The following is a 17,684-nucleotide window of genomic DNA, read 5'->3' as shown; positions in this document are numbered from 1 at the left end:
GAGAAGTGTTCCTTTCCTCCTTTTTCCTGTGTCTAGTGTCTTTTGCATTTGAAATCTTTCTCACCACCTGATTGAGGGTGCTTTATATCCTCTCTATAAATTCATCCCAAGTCACTGACAAGAACACTTAGGTTCAGTTTTATTTATTTTAGGTTACTATAGCCATAGTAATCATATACAAAGACATATACAAAATCAATTGCCTTATCACAAACATAAAGCAGTAAGGCAACACTCAGAAAATATTTTTAAAAAGAAAAAGAGAGAGAGAGAGAGAAATAACACAGTAATATCAAGATTTTTAAAAAATATATTTTTTGAAAATTAATTATTTTAATTATTTTTTAAAGAAATTCAATTCTTTCTGATTCCATTATTATACAGTAAAAGAGAAATTAAAATATAGAGCAGCGTTCATTTTATTTGACAAATCTTAGTCATGACTGTGATAAAGTTATTGCTCTGAGTCATCTCCATACACCAAAACACTCACATTCCTGAATAACTGAATTATTCCCTTCACCCTGAATAAGGTAAAATGGCTAAATGCCATTCAAGGTTCTCTCTTATAGAAAGAACCTATTTTTTCAGGATAGGATACAGCTCTAGATGTGCATGACTGCAATCCTGGCTGACCTGGCAGTGCTGTTTAGTCCACCCACACCCACCAATACACAGATGACATTACTGCTGGTTTGATGATACGGGACAGTAGGAACCTGTTTGCTGATTTGAAGTTGCCTTTTAAGTTGGCTAGATGGTGCTAGAGTACACTTCTGTATTATGTTAACAAGCATATGGCTCATATTCTCCTCACTGTTGATCAGTGAGTACTTGAAGCTCAGTTTTAGCTTAAAGATTGTTAAATGAGTCAGTTCTACAGTCTAGCCCTGGACCTGAAACTATTAACAATGCCCTATTAACTAAATATTAAGATGATTTTAAGAACAAAAAATAAAACTAATGCACATTTTAAAAATTCCCATTGCCACAGGGTACTGCTTTCTGACAATATCATTTTGTTTTGTTTTGTTTTGTTTTGTTTGTTTGTTTCTCTGAAGGTTACTTTGTCTGTCTTAATATAAGAATTTGTATCAGTTGTGTAGTTTAACTTTCCTTTCTGCTACAAATCTTGGACTCCCTAACTCTCTTTGAAGGACACTTCTGTGCTTTTCTGTTTGTTTGTTTTCAACTCATTTGGGTCCATTGACTTGAAGAAACATGTGATGCAAGTAATATGGGAGAGCTGTAGACACATTTGTGTGCAGCCTGAATTTATATTTTAATTTGACTGGTCAGAGAATTGGTTGCAATTCAAAATAAATGTGTCATTCTAGATCTCACACTCTATTCTACAAACAGCTATCACTCTGTTCTACAAACAGCTACACACACAGAGCAACAGCTGAAATGAAAATGCAAGTCTCAGGGGATATTTAACCTCCAATTATTTTCAACTTCTCTTATCATCACTGACTCCAAATTGCATATTGGCCTTTTCACAAAGATAAAAAGAGACTTTGAACTGCTGGAAAAATGAGTTACAGCAAACAAAGACAGCATGTCCCAACATGGTCCTCATAGTCTGCTTGTAAGATGCTATTGGTATGGTATTTTATAGCTAGTCTGGGGAAGATGAACCAGACCTTTGCTGATACATGCTAGCTGACTGCAGAGAATCCTGCAGGAGCAGCATGCCTTCCTCCACACAATGACTTTCAGTACCACAAGAAAGCTGACTGCAGTTTAGCCATTGCCATGAATGTGGTTGTATGTCTGCAGTGTAACAGAAAGATGCCTCTCCACTCCAGTCTGAAAATTAAAGAAATGAATACATGTCTTTTGCAGCCCACGGGCTGGAGAAAACACACACACAAGAAAACTGATACAAAGAAAACACTTTTTCTGTTAAGTTAAATATTGTTGCAGCTGTTTATTGCCCTGTCTATTGAGGAAAACAATACCTTCACAAGGTCAAAGGGCTTTCAAATAAACATTAATACACTTTCTGGATGAGTAAGTTTAAAGCGATTGCAGAAGAAACTGTCAGAATGCATTGATTCATTCATGTAGTATTTGTTTCTGTCAGTCCACCCTCTTGAGCAAGAGAGGTGTTGAGCAAATCACAAGCCACATCTTTGGGCTGCTGCATGTTATAGGAACTAGACTGAGGCTCTGGATTGAATTTTCAGTGGTGTGAGTACAAAAGCGAGGTATTAATCATAGAATCATAGAATCATAAAATGGTTTGGGTTGGAATAAATCTTAAAGCTCATCTAATTCCACCCCCCCCTACCATGGGCAGGGACACCTTCCACTCAGAGAATGCAGAGTGCTGGTTTCTCTGTTAATTGGCAATCATGAGCACTATGTTATTAAGGCTCATGAGATTTTCTCTTCCCTTTCTTCTCTTTTCCTTGCAAAGAGAAGTTCCTGCTCTGGATGTGTTTACCTGTGGTTGCACATAATCTGAGAATAATTACAGGCTCATGTTTTGCAATTGGAATAATATCTGTTGTGGAAATCATCAAAACTTCCAAGGGCTTAGATGACTGGTGTGCTTGGATGTGGACAGATGAATCTTAGCTGATTGTGGCCATGAGGTGTCAGCTTGGTCAGGAAATCACTCAGATGGAGGCATCTAAAGCCAGATGCAACACACTGAATAGACAATTCTGAAGTTAGATCCCATGAAAGACGTAGAAGCTTGAAATACTAATTCCAAAATAAAAACCCAAACTTTCTAGTTCTTGGAAGCCTTAAACCCAGCAAATATTTTGACGGACAACATATGTAAAAGTTATGTCTTTCAATTCCTTGGCTAAAGGGTTAGAATCAAACCTTTGTCAGCTGTGTTTCATCACAAAATAAGCCCTAAGTATCTTAGAGGAATCATGACTCACAAGTATCTCTTTTTGTTCATTAGTTATCAAGAGGGTGTAATGTGCTAGTATAATAGCTAAGGACATATAACACTAAATGAGATAAACTTCAGTATAGCTGCCTCCTGGGATGACCAAAGTGGCAGGCACTAGAAGAGAGCAAAAGCAAGGTCATGGACACCATGGATCAATTGAAAGACTTGATACACCCCAGTTCATGCAGGGGCATGCACAAGGACGGACATAGGCAATTCACCAGGTTCATTTTTCCTCTTTCCTTAGTTCTGTATGAAAGTCAATGGATTCTGACTGAAGAGTATCAACCACCTCCATGTTTTCACTAAAATAGCATTTACAGGTGCTAGGCAAGAACAGAAGTCCTTTGTTCTTGCCACTGTTCAGATATATGTGACAGCCTCCATCTAGGTCAGCAAGGTAGATAAAAGGCAGAAGGAGTCATAAGGCAGGACCGTGACAAGGCTGCAGTCAGAACCAAGTCACTTGACTCTGGAGGATACACATGGATCATCAGCCTTTACATGCTGCCGAGGAGATGTTCACAGGAACTGCCTTTTCCACCCTTCCCAGATGCCAGACCTCTACAGGCAGAAGGGATGTAAAATCTTAATGTCTTTTCTTATAGATTAACCTAGGTCATATCTCTATGACCACAGTAACTCACCTGATAAAACTTGATTTTATATTATCTAATTGTAGGAAATGGCCTTTGGCCTTATGCCTCTGCTTTTAAAAGGATTGTTTCAGCACTAGTCATTATACTTACGCACAAACGACCACTTCAATATGGAAATTATGGCAGCCCAAGGGGATTTCATTAATTAACTAGGGAGAAGGACACATAATGTCATTTGCTGTAACTGGATCCGTAGAGCCAATCAATAAATGACCATATGTGCATGGGCAAGGAGCATTTCAATCCCCTCAGCATCACTGTGAAGAAAAAAAAATGCAGGAAGGAGCTCCTTTATCTGTGACACAATCTTGTGGTCTCTGGCATATTTTCATTGCTTAAAAGAATTGCACGAGCCATGCTGTCACATCAAGCCACACAAAGCAGGCAGATTTATCGTCTGCTTGGAAAAGCATAGTAACCAAAGAGCTTTGCAGTTCCAAGCCAAGGACTTGACAAGCATTATAAGAATAAAACCTGTTTTATATCAGAGCTTTCATAATCAAGCCATGTTTTGCATTTGAAGTCCAAGTTTGCTACTCTTAAAGGTCAATTTTTTTTCTGAGTCTGAAAGAAATTCATGGTATTAAGTGCTAATGCAGCTGTAAATACAGCTTTCTAGTTCTTTCAATTTTATTTATTTATTTATTTATTTTCCCTCCTGTTCTATTGGCTAAAACCTTAAACAGCTGGTGTTTGCCATATTGAATTCTTAGGGTGAAGAGTTTGTCCTACACACACAGAATGTGTTCATTCCTCAGGAATCAAATGACCACACCAGAGCTAAACAATATGTGAAGTGTACAATTTATTTTTTCTCCAAATGTTGAAAGCTGGTACATTTATTAAATTTTGACTACAAACCACTTATTTTCATTGGAAAATGCATACAAGAAAGAGTAAAAAAAAATATTGAGAGGTGTTATTTGGAGCTTTACTTAATGCCTACCGCCTTCAAAACTACTGGTTCCCAATATTCAATCTCCAAATAGAATGAGATAAAGTAATTTATTTATTTATTTATTTGCAATAAATCTTTCTTTAAGGCAAAAAGGTCCTGAGCCAACACTGACTGTATTAATGGAATGATCTCCAATAAATTTGTGGGAACTGGAGCAGGCAACCTATTTGAAAGCAGACCGGTTAATCATTTTCATTAACTCACACATAAGCTGCTATCCAAGCTTATACGATTTAAATGGCATCCAATATATTCTAGCTTTGGGTTATAGTTTCTAGTTGTTGTTTTTGGTTTGATGGTATGGATAGATAAATCATCCTGGGGTTGCATTTTCAATGCTCTTTACAGCCAGAGCAACTTGAGCCTTGGGCCCAAGATCCAGCTGACTAATCCTTAGTTAACACCCCTTAAAATGACTAGGATTCATACATGTAAGCAGTACGTCAGAGTTCATTTGTCTTTGAATGTTTGGGTTTTGAAAGCCCTGTAAATGAAGGTTTAACCTCTGGAAGACAGGATTGATGCCTGAGGAAAGTGTGTATCTGAGGCCCACCTTGACAACCAGAAACTGGGGACCGTGACCTGGAAAATGAGTCAAAGTCAACTTAATACTTTGTTATCACAGGTATTAAAATCCCTCAATCCTGCCAAGAAATTTGTGAATCTTTTCAAATCATTTTCCTAATTCTGTAAAGCTCATAAACCAACAATGCCTGAAAACTCTTGCACCCTTCACACAGGGTGCATCAGGCTGCCATTGCATCCTGGTTACCCACTCTCATGCATTTCAGCTCTCCCTTTCAACATGCCATGCCAGTGCTTCAACACCACTTTTGGCACACATTAAGTAAATCACTAACAACCTGAATGGAAAAGCTCTGTACATTAAGTTTTTGTAATGAAGTGTGGAGTTCTTCAAGCAAAAGTCCTGCTGGGTAGTTAGAGACATTACCAATCTTGTATACAGGGCTGAGTCACACAGAAGGGAAAGGCGGAGTGGATCCAATGCATGCTTGTAGGGTTTTCCCCCTATTCCTCTCACTTTCGTTTTGTTGAGTTCAATGGGAAAGTTGATCAAGAGAATACGGCTGTGCCCACCTGAAGTGCTATGGGACATGTTATTTCCCAAATGTGTTTCTTTTGCATCATTACCGGTTATCCAACCCTACCATCCTGGGTAGCTGGGGATTTCAGGTACAGTCATGCACAGAGATGGAAAACAGACATTACCAAAGTTGTGGGTGGAGGGTGTGAGGCAGTGTACAATATCCAGTGTGTTTGCATATGATGTAATGAAGAGCACCAGCCTTATCAGGTGATGCAATTTATTTATTTATTTATTTATTTATTTATTTATTTATTTTTATGTGGGCATAATGTAATCATCCCATGTGTGCAGCATCTGTCTTCAAAATGCATTTATTTAACAGGTTTGTGTCCTGTGTGTTTTGTTTGCTAGTTGTCTGTGCCTGCCTGGAGAAAATGTCAGCATTCACTGCTCACGGCTGGAGGAAACAGAGCAATGAAAACAGAAGTAGCAACAGAATATTTTATATATGAGCAGCTACATGTGCTCCCTGGTGAGTCAGCAACTGGACATGAAATCATGTGATAGCCACTGCCTGTGAAATCTACTTTGGGAAAGCCAATAATGGAGGAGGTTTAATACATGTTGTATATCTGTCATTTTAACATGCCTCCACTACCTCCTCAGGCCTGTAAACTCTCTCCATGCCTTTCAGGCAGTCAGCATGAAAGCTTAGTCTTCAGAAAGAAAGCCAAGATTCTACATGCCAAGCTTCAATCAGGCAAGACTTGCTGTGAAGCATATTCTCAGAGATAATTTGAATAATGGATACAAATTTCTAAATCAATATTTAAAATGCAGAAACACAAAAGCCTTCACTACTGTACCGGCTCCCCACAGGATCATTTCGATGCCAAGTTTAGTTTGTATGGGTAAAGCTTTTCAAAACTCTCTGTCCTTCAGGAAAAGACAGGTATGCCAAAAAGTAATTCATCCAGTAGTCAAAGGTAGAGATTTCTTATTTAAAACATGTGACAAGACAAATTTGATAATTATATATATGAAAAGTTCATAAGAAATGTTTTGTACTAAAGGACTAACATTTAAGATTAAATCCTAATCCTAAAATTGTTACCAAAATCTTCCATAACATGATGAATTTTGATGTGATGATCAGATAGAGACAACCAGTATTCTCCTTTGGTCAACGGAAACTGTATCTTCAGGACATCCACACTTGTATTTTGCAAATAGAAACAGAGAGGAAAACTTGGACGAGTCCAGCATTTGGCACCTTGTCTGGTTTACAACACAGATAACTTCTGATGTAACGTCTTGGTTCTTATTTCTTTGAGGAATAACTTAGAGTCTAGTTCTGAACATCTATATGTATAATTCAAGTTGATTTTGAAAAACAAACAAACAAACAAACAAAAAAACACTGATTATTCATCATTTTAAAGGGTCTCTTGAGTGTTACAAGTGCTCCCACCTGAGTATTAGGATATCATCTCACTGGGATGAGAGATCATAGCCCACAACTCAAGAGGTGCCAAGCTTGATTTTCTAAATAGAAGAGACTCTTCATAACTCTGCAAGGTATTCATATATAGTTAGAGACAATAAACAGACTCATTAACACACACAGATAAATATTTTATTTCCATAAATTATGGCCACAGGTGAATAGTGACATAACCACCATAATTTCAGCCACACCTGACCTACCTGTCATCTAACTTTTAGAAAAAGCTTGATGAGGTACTGGTTCTCAGCAGGGCCAGCACTATTACCTTGAAAATGGAGATCGGAAATGGATTATTTCCCGCTCCCTGTAAACCCCCTGCAAACCCCTGCAGAACACCCTGGAGATACATTTTTGAAAGGTAGGCTAAGTCAAGCTTACATGTATTTTTTTATTACTATTATTATTATTATTTCCTGTCATTCAAAGCTGCTATCATGGCTACCCTGTTAACTAGGTATTGTTAATATTGGAGTAAATGTGTTATTTAAACATACATCCGTTCGTCTAGCTACATGCATTGTAATATTTTTGTTCTTCCCAGTTAAAAAAAAAAAAAAAAAAAAAAAAAAAAGACCTCTTTTCTCTAAAACCAAAACATATCCCATAATAAAGGTATAATACTGGTTAAGGTCTAGAGCCTTGATTTACAACTGAAAGTCCAGAACAGATGTTGTAACCATATTTAAGCAAATATTTTAAGTACACAGTTACAGATATACATTTCTAAACATTTCATCAGTTTAAGTAAAACTGAATTTAAATGCTCAAGCAGGTTATGTTCACATCTTCACAGGCACAGGAAGCAGAAAGAATAAGAACAGATGAGTTTTCAGGCTGGAGAGTGGGGATATTAAACAAGGTGAATCTTGAAAATGGGTGTTGTTTCTTTGATGTCAAGGGGTGGTGAGTGAGGTTCCTGAGCGTTGGGTGTTTCATGTTTTGTTATGTCTTTCATCAGAAGGAGTCAGTCTGGCTCTTTGAGCAGGTACCAGGAGCATGCTCTGCCTGCAGAAGCTGTCAAGCAGTAAGTGGAGCATCATTTATGTTGTTCACAGGCCTGGGAGAACATGACCCAAGTTCAAATATTTCATTATTTCTTCAGAAGCTGAAATGCAACTTTGTAAAGTAAGCATTCTCTATATCTAGTTCTCTTAGAAGCTGTATGCTAGCATATACGAACTAATTAGGTAATTGTTGCAACACTACTAAGCTGTGTGAGGTGGTGATGCATTGCAGATAAGTGCGCATAAAGGACCCGCAGTTTAAGTCTCACCATGTCCAACTGTATCTACCCTAATCCCAGTGCAATGGTGAGTAGCCCTGGACACGCGTTTTGGAGAATTCAGACTGCCAGCCTAGATATTGCATTGCCATCTAGTGCCCATCTCACAAACTGCAGGCCGAGGCCTGGAGGTTAAGACGCACAGTGCTATCTATAAAACTAAGGGTGATTTTAGTTTTATTTTTTCCTGTTCTTTTTATTTTTATTTTTAGTGTACTTTTTTTTTTAATATAACTAAATAATATATATATTTTTAAGATATTGTGATGACAGCACAATAATGGAGGGCCTCTAATGGAGGGCTACAAATGTGACCAAGGGACAGGAGCACCTCTCCTATGAGTAGAGGCTGAGAGAGCTGGGACTATTCAGCCTCAGAAGAGGAGGCTCACGGAATTCAATGTCTATAAATACCTGAAGGGAGGAAGCAGAGAAAATGGAGCAGGGCTCTTTTCAGTGGTGTCCACTAACAGGACAAGAAGTCATGGACACAAACTGAAACTCAGGAGTATCCGTTTGAATATCAAAGAAGCATTTCATTGTTGTGAGGGTGACTGATCACTGGCACGGGTTGCCCAAAAAGGCTGTGGAGTCTCTCTCCTTGGAGATCATAGAATCATTAATGTTGGAAAAGACCTTCAAGATCATCTGGTCCAGCCATCACCCTACTACCAATGTCACCCACTAAACCATGTACCTAAGCACCAGGTCAAACCTTTCCTTGAAAACTCCCAGGGACGGTGACTCCACCACTTTCCTGGGCAGAGATTCAAAAGCCACTTGGAGATGGTCCTGAGTAGACCTGCTCAAGGCATCCCTACTTGGGCAGGGAGTTGAACCAGATGACCTCCAGAGGTCCCTTCCAACCTCAACTGTTATGTGATTGATTCTGTGATTCTGTGATTCTGTGAATGTGCCCCTCAAAACTCAAAAGCCAAAACTGTAAAATGTGCATTTTTTATTATTATTTAGTTTTTATTTATTTATTTGTTTATTTATTTATATTATTCAGGGTTTAAGGCTGCAAGAAGTTATATATTCTCAAGTGCATTTTGGAGCATCCAGAAAGTGTCTGTGAAAAAAAAAAAAAAAAAAAAAAAAAAAGTTTAGAAGAGGTTGGCGGTTGGCAAGAGGAGTTAATACAAATCTGCTTATGAGCTATTTAGTTGTGATATCTTTTCATTCAATTCTCTTTTCTGCCCACAAAGAACTTTGGGGAAGGTTCCGTATAAGTACTCAGGTGTGAAGAGTACATCTATGGAAAGAGATTATAGAATGATCTAGGAAGACTTCCCACATGACATGCTTTAGGATATTTGAAACACCCATGATGGATGAGAATTATGACATGGACTCTATGGGAGACCCAGGCCTTCCTAAACTAGATGCTAAATAAGTAAATAAATATATTTATTATTATTTAAAACAAAACAAACAAAAAAAACCACTATACTTAGATATATTGCTTTCATACAGTGAGGCAACTGAGAATGTTCACAGCATTCCTGTTTTCCCTGTTTTGTTTCCATGTGCATACAACCACACTTTCTAGGGTATCATCAGTGAATAGGGGATTGGTGGGAAGCAAACTCACTAGTGGGATGATGCTTCTGATTCCTCAGCCTGTGCAGTGCTCAGAGCTTTTTGGGTACAGACTTGCAGTCCCACTCAGGGAACACTGCACTTGCTTGTAGCCATCTGCCTGAACATGCCTGCTTTTGTCTGTGGCCATTCTTCTTGTCCTAATCTTAGCGAATACTTTTTATCTTCATTGCTTCGCACAGGGGAACTCAGAAATTGCTCTCTTGGGTCTTGTCAGAAGTCATTGCCATTGCCACACAAGTTCCTTCTTTTCTCCCTCTACAATTCATTCCTCACTTCATAATTTTTATTTTAAAAATATATATTATGAACTAACAGAGAATAATAAGAGATATTCAGATAGAAAATTAATGTTTCCCAGCAATGCACAGACATAAGAATTAACAGCCAATTAGCACTGCAAAATCTGTTCCTGGCCCAAGCATGCATAAGTCAGCTCTATCAGAGCAATGAGTGACAGAAAACAGTGGTGAGATCATGATGTAACTGCAGTTACTTTCAAAAAGCTATTTAGCTATTTGCAAGTAATGTTGCACTGCAAAGGATGTCCCAAAAATGATGTTCATCTGGAGGGACATCTGTCACTTCTCATCCAGGCTAGCTACTTTGGAAAATTCCTCCACCCCACCCCACCTTTCTCTTTTTCCCATTCCTTCTCTGTATTGATCAAATGAAAAAGATTCTGTTGCAGTTGCTGTATATCATGACATGTGGACCTCACAAATAAATCTTTTTTTGTCTGCAAACCTCTTTCATCATCCTTTGTGCTACAGTGACAATTTCCTGTTTCTTTCAGATTAAACCAAATAGACAAGTTTAACCACTTGTCAAAGATTTAAACAATCATAACACCATTTAATAGGTCTCAGCTCAGAGATGATTAATCAGAGAGTTGCTCAAACTGTCTGCTGTGTGTGCTGCATCCCAGAGGCTGAAATGCAAACTCAATTATATGAGTTTAAGGTAGTGAAAACATGACAGCTTTAAACTCATCTATTTCACTTGTTCTGAATCTTTGTGAAACGTGAAAATTTTCATAATATTCAATCTTCAGCTAAAAATGAATAAACTTATATTAGATATCACAGAATAACAGCTATTACCTGCTATTTGGGAGTCTTCCACATTGTCAGCCCACCACCACCACAGCCAGGACCACTAAACACTCTTACATTCATGATGCTGTGAAGCAAATAGCAGGACTGGAACTCTTAGCTGACTCCAATCTAAGCATACTTTTGAAAGTTTTCCATGTGGGTATGAGGCATTGCCATGCTTAACTCTCTGTGTAGACTTGCCTTTCCTTATTTTTGTGTGACATTTGACCAGACTTCAGGGACCTCCAGCCTCCTCATGCCATATTCCAGACAGAGCAGCCCCTCATGAGGGTTGAAGCAGTATTGAACAGAAGTACTTACTTAAGAGTTCTGATAGCTGGTGCTGCAACGCCCAAGATGTGCTCAGCCCCAGGAAGGAATTCATATGAAGCACAGGGTAAAATCTGGCTCTTCATATGTTTTCATAGAAGTGTGTCAAAAGTAATAGAAGATTTTAACTCCAAAAAACACTATATCTTTCACTTTCCTTAAGAAGAAGGTGCATTTAGCATTTGTGCTGCTGTTACTGCACCTGGCTAGAAAGGGAAATCAAGAGATTCTGGTCCTTGATTATTAGATTACTTTTGGTTTTAATCCAGTAAACATTAAATACAGCATAACAGTAGTCCCATATTTCTCAACCAGTGGCTAAAGGATGTCAAAGATCCCCTTCATTTTTGTGGATTAGCACCTTCTTGTACAATTCCAACTTCAGTTGAAGGTATGACCTGAAAAATAATACATACTTGCAATCTGAGCTAATGTAATCTAAATAATTCACATTAAAATTGGTGCTTTTGTAACCACATATTTGACTTTATGGCTGATACCTGTGTTCAGTATTTTACTTCTACTGCTAGAAACATTGTGTGCATGATCATACTTGAATCCCAAATGATCTTACCCAGAAAGCATGTACTTACATCCTTTCAGCAATGTGGGTGATGTTTCTGAGTGCTGCCTGGTAGATTAGATGGCAACTAGAGAAGATTTCCTGAATTAACCTCTTAACTGCACTGACTTGTTATTGAAATAAAGGTTATGCTTTGCCAAGTGTTTTGTTTGTTTGTTTGTTTGTTTGTTTGTTTTCCCCATCACTAATAGGAATAATAATAATAATAATAATAATAATAATAATAATAATGATAATAATAATAATAATAATAATAATAATAATAATAATAATAATAATAATAATAGGCCCCTGGTTCCACTTTTGTGATTTTTTTTAGTATTCTTCAGTTTATTCTGCTGAGAATAAACAGGTTGAAGTCATCAAGACTACAGAATAAAATGAAGTTGCTGCAACATTACAGTCAGCGTGGGGATGTGTGTGTGTGCATTAATTGTTGTGATAACTTTTTGTTCTTCTTGTTTTACAAACTGGACCCACTGTGTGACCAGAGCAAAGACAAAAAGATTACATCTGTAGAATGAATACACACAGAAGAACGTACTTTTATATTTGTTCTAAGAACACAGGAAAAAAAAATGGCTTTATGTATCAGTACACAGATGTACTTACACCTCCAGCATGTATACCTTTCATTGCTGGTTTGAGGTGCCATTCATGCTTTAGCTCCTGTCATGAAAGTGTCACTGGAGAAATTTACCTTTAAAAGAATTCTTATATGTGGGCTTTGCATTTGGAAAAAATTAATAAGAAGGGATAAAAATTTGATTTTCCTAGTCCTACATGCAAATATTCTATTGCAAATAAATATGCAAATATGTTTTAAGTGCATCCCAAACCTGAGTCTCTAAGTATAAGAGCATGCAGGTGGCTCTATGCAAATCCCAACTTGTCCATAAACTCTTAGTGGTACATTAGTGCTTGCTGGGCAAGAAAAAGAGTCCTGAAGGCTCAGGTCACATTAGGCATGTATTCTGTAAAACACAAATTCACAAAACTCAGGGGAAAACATGAACTGAAACAAACACTCTGGAATACTAATGGGACATCAAAAATGATGTCTTAGTGATGCCTCTGACAGAGTAGCATTCAATAGACACTTAAGTTGTGATTTTTCTCATACTGCTTTTAAAATGATGCAATTATGTTGGATGATGTCAACTGGCACGAAAAGCAACTATGAGTTTTAGCCAGTAATACTTTTCACTGGCTATACTGAAGTGAAACACAAGGACTTGTGAAAAAATATATGCCCTTTGGGTGGCGCCTACTGCAAAGCATTTATCTTCTTTTCTTACACAGTACAGCTGAGAAAGTCCCCAGCCTGGCACTGGCTGGTTGAGCTAGCACTGGCTGGTCATTGGCTGCTTTGAGTACACCTCAGAGTGGGTGTGACGATGGAGTGTCAGGGAAATCTGGTATGTAAAGAAGGAACAGAAAAAAGAAAATATATGACATCTATTCATAAATGCAGTTTGCATTTGATAAAGGTAATTTGCCTCTTTCCTTTTCTTTCTTTTTTTTTTTTTTTTTTTTTTTTATCATTGAAAAAAAATGCATTTCAATAGTTATTACATCTTTTACTTATTAAATGCTGACACTCTGCACATCCATGAATAAAACAAGTGTTTGCCTAATCTCCCAGTTAAAAAGACAAACAAAACATCAGCTTTCTCTTTTTCAGGGTGTCGTGTCATGTTTATATTACCTTAACAAACACTGGTAGGCTTGGTAGGAAGAACAGGTTTTAAGGCTTTGAAAGCATAATTATAATTAGAGATCAAGAGCTGGCACACCTGCTCTGGGCTGTATGTGGGCTAGTAGATCTTGGGTCAGATCTGATTTTCACCTGTAATTTTCACCCATAATGACCTGGGGTGGGCGGTGAATGTGGGGTATGAGCACTGTCAGGCTCCTCCCCCCCCCCCCCCCCCCCAAGCCTCCTACTTTTTGTAACACAGTGGATAAATAGATGTCACTGGCATTTATAATACATCATGGTACATGGTGTATTACACTTGCACAAAAGGTGATATGCACTTCCAAGCAGCAGGGATGTGCTAAATTACAAATATGTAATAAAGGATAGCTATAAACTCATTTATTTATCAGTTTATAAAATCAATCTTAAAGAAAATAAAACAAAAAATACAAAGAACATAAATAAATGGAGTCCATTATCCAACACAGAAGATTTTATTTACACTTAGACATATGGAACTCAGAAAAAACACTTTGAGCTTTATTTTATTTGTATTGAGTTCTTTAAATCCCTAATAAATGCTTATCCCACATGTGTCTGAACAAATGCAAATAATTAACATTAGCCTTAATAACATCAGTTAAGAATAACTGGAACCAATGCTCTGGACAAAATAACTATAATTATAATTCAAGTGTAGCCTAGGTGCTGAACATAGTTTAAAAATCCAAACTTACATTTAGATCAATTAGATTATACATAAGAACATTGTACATTTGTATGTATGCAAAATTGGGCCCTGAGACATTTAAAATCATGGCCTGACTTGCTGGATCACTGATGCTAGAGCATCACATAGCACTAAACCACACAGAGCAAACTTTAATGTACTGACAATGGACTTCAAGCCAAAGAAAATTAAGCTGAAATACTGTTGTATCAAAATCAACACGACAGCCACTGTTCTCTTGGTGAAAATATATCACCATTAGATTCCAGCACACATACATACACACACACACACACACAAAATAGTTTTATTATAATAACTTGGTGTCAGATCTTGAACCACAGCAGAGCTGTGTACATGTATGTTTCAAAAGAGAAGGCGACTTAATACCTTTACTTGTGCTCTTTTTTTTTTTTTTTTTTTTTTTGACCAGTCCATAGGACTCTAGGGATGCCTTCAGTTGTGTCAAACTGTCCCCATGCTAATGTGGGAACAGAGCATTACAAATGACACCAGCAATAATGTAGCAAAGAGAAAAGCTTTTTTTTTTTTTTTCCTCTCTCCCATCAATTAGCAAGCACAATAAGGAGAAATTAAATATATCAGCTTTCTGAGTGTGAACTTCCCTTGAGTGTCATGCTTCCCTCACATCTCCCACCCTGGTACTTTAGAGTTCCAATCCATGGCTGGAAAAAGACTAGCAATGTACATAGAACTTCCCTCCAAGAATAGTCTTTGGGGATTTTTGTAATTCGTCGGATCTAATGTACAATGATAGCTACACAAGGAATATTAAACACTAGGGATTAAGACAACATCCTTTTAGTCTTTGCGGTTTTTCCCTTTCTCTCCAAAGGGTGAAAACAGCTTGCTAAAGATACCTGACCAAAGATTTGCTAGCGAATTAAATCTTTCTGGTTTAAAGTCTTTCTGGTTTATAGCACTCTTCCCAAACACCAGGCTGACCTGTGTTTGATTTTCCTTTTTCTTTGCAGCTCTTAAAGGGAAAAAAGCTCCATGGGGAAGTTTTATAAAATGCTGGAACTTTGGCTATTGTTCTGAATTCAGTGAGTCCAAAGAAAGGAGAGACCCCGTGATGTTCAATATCTGTCCAACTGACTCTTATATCTAAGATATGGTATTCAGATTAAGTGAAAAAGTAAACCATTTGCACAGATGAAAATGTCAGCTGCCTGTCTATGGGCATCAGTAAGGTCAATGCACTTCATTAACCACACAATTTCCTTGTGGCAGATGGCTTATCAGAGAAGAATTGGGGCTACCTGTTTTAATTTATGTTCTGTCTTAGAAAGTGGAACCCTCTGATGTTTGACCATTATCTTAGTATCTCCTGTGTCCAAAATGTTCTGAAATATTTTCATTCAGTCTTAAGGATTAGAACATTCCCTAAGGGAGGGTGAAGTGTTCCCTAAGGGAAGGTGAAGTGGAGCTAAGGCAGAGCAGAGGCTGATGTTTGAGCAAGAACCAGAAAGGGAAGCACACAGGAGGCAATAAAAAGAGCAATGGAGGCTGGGATTTAGTGAGTAACTCAGATTACCAAACAACTGTGAAGTCAAATGTTGATTAGTGCCATCAACATATGAATGACTGTGGTGTGTGTATGGGCCATCTCTTCATAAAATATATGAACCATATATTTCAGTAAATTATTTATTAACTTCATGTATTATGGTTAGTAACTTTACATAATAAACTTCACATTCAACACAGTTTGCATCCCTGAATAGAGGACAGAGAGCAGTTCTACTGCAGCAGATTCCATTCCTTGAAGGAACAGAAAGAAACTTTGCAACGAGAGTATCTAGAGTATGGCCTGAGCTCATAGACATTGTCATTCCCAAGCCTGTGCTCCAAGCTAGAACATCAGCAAAGGGTTTTCAATTGTCTTGCAGTTCCCAGAAGAAAAAAAGTAGCAAGTTGCATATATGGCAGAAGGTGGACTAAATTCCAGCTGCATGTCAACTTCAGTCTGTTTGAATGTCTTTTAAAATTTGTAACAAGGTTCATGTAATGAGTTATTTGAAAGAATAATTTCCACAGTGGCCACTCTAGTGATGTCATATGTGTGGGCCTCTGGAAACATCAACTTATTTGGGTTAGTGAGTTGGTCTTTTCAAAATGGAAAAGTACACTGAATTCCATAGCACATGGGCTGCCTGTGCATTGAATCATACCTTTTGTCACCAAATATTAACATGCTGCTTGGCTGAAACTTCAGTTAAAGACTGTCTACATCTGAAGTCTTTTATTACCTGTAGTGAAATAAAATCAGAATTCAGCATGTTATGAGGTAAGTCTTCTTGAAAACAGGTTTTTACTACAGCATGATATTTTCACCATAACATTCACATCTCTGCTTGTTTCCCTCGATGTCATTAATCCACCACTTGGTTATTCTATCCATGACAGGACTGTATTTAGCCTTAGTAGGCTATCTGTGAACAGGATGTGTTTTGACTAATGTGATTCTGATGCAAGACAGAGAGAAAAAAGTGAGAAAGCCTATCCAACACTCTTATTAAGAAACAGGGCTATGTCATGGAAAGTGCAGGAAACTGCATCTGAGTGGCCTCTGTCCCAAAGAAGTATTAGAGTACACTTCTGAAGTGTTCTAACAGTTTTGGATAAAATGTCTGTTTCCAATAAGTCACAGTGATTAAGCTGTATATTTGAACCAAAAAAAAAAAAAAAAAAAAAAAGTGTTGGTCTTTTGGAAATAGATCCCAGTACCCTCCCTGGTATGTTAAGAGTATCCTGATGGATTAAGTGTTGGGAAGAGAATTTGAAAACCATGGCTATCTAGATGATTTTCAACAGAACTGACATAATAACTGCTGAACTTTACTAGCACTTGAAAAATAACAACTAAATATGTAATGATTCTGAACAACTCAGACCTTAAGAAGTTACTACTGAGGACTGAGCCATTAATGTTTACTTACTTATTTTAATTTCTTTGATCTGCATATGAAATAAGAACCCAGGAATGCGAGGAACACCACAGAACCTGTGATGATCAACACCATCTGCAGCAGACTCAGCATCTGGACCCGACCAGAGACTTTTTTTCTGAACATTTCTGCTTTTGCATCCCCAATAACAGCAGACTGAAACAGTACAAGAAAAAAGTCAGTGAACACTAAGCATACAAGACCTCACTCACTGAGTATATTCTTCTCATGTGCACATCATAACATGAGTTTATTCGCTCAATTTCAGGATATTAAGACAGAAAAAGTTAAGTCATT

The 17,684-nt window shown here is 37.6% G+C and overlaps 1 protein-coding gene across 4 annotated transcripts in view; it reads right to left on the bottom strand.

Moving 5' to 3' along the window:
• Nucleotides 1-14,806: 14,806 nt before the first annotated feature.
• Nucleotides 14,807-17,684, bottom strand: part of CD36 (CD36 molecule (CD36 blood group)) — a 38,516-nt gene continuing 35,638 nt past the window's right edge. For all 4 annotated transcript variants that reach the window (XM_082762218.1, XM_082762219.1, XM_082762216.1 and 1 more), the window contains exons 13-14: nucleotides 17,379-17,543; nucleotides 14,807-16,688 (exon numbers count right to left, since the gene is read on the bottom strand). In XM_082762218.1, the coding sequence (XP_082618344.1) occupies nucleotides 17,379-17,543 (165 nt within the window). In that variant the 3' untranslated portion in view covers nucleotides 14,807-16,688. The remainder of the gene's footprint in view (nucleotides 16,689-17,378; nucleotides 17,544-17,684) is intronic.

This window comes from Aythya marila (assembly GCF_965140915.1).
Source record: "Aythya marila genome assembly, chromosome: 1".
NCBI classification, from domain to species: domain Eukaryota; kingdom Metazoa; phylum Chordata; class Aves; order Anseriformes; family Anatidae; genus Aythya; species Aythya marila.
Note: the sequence above shows the minus strand (reverse complement) of the source record. Positions and strands in the feature narration are given on the sequence as shown.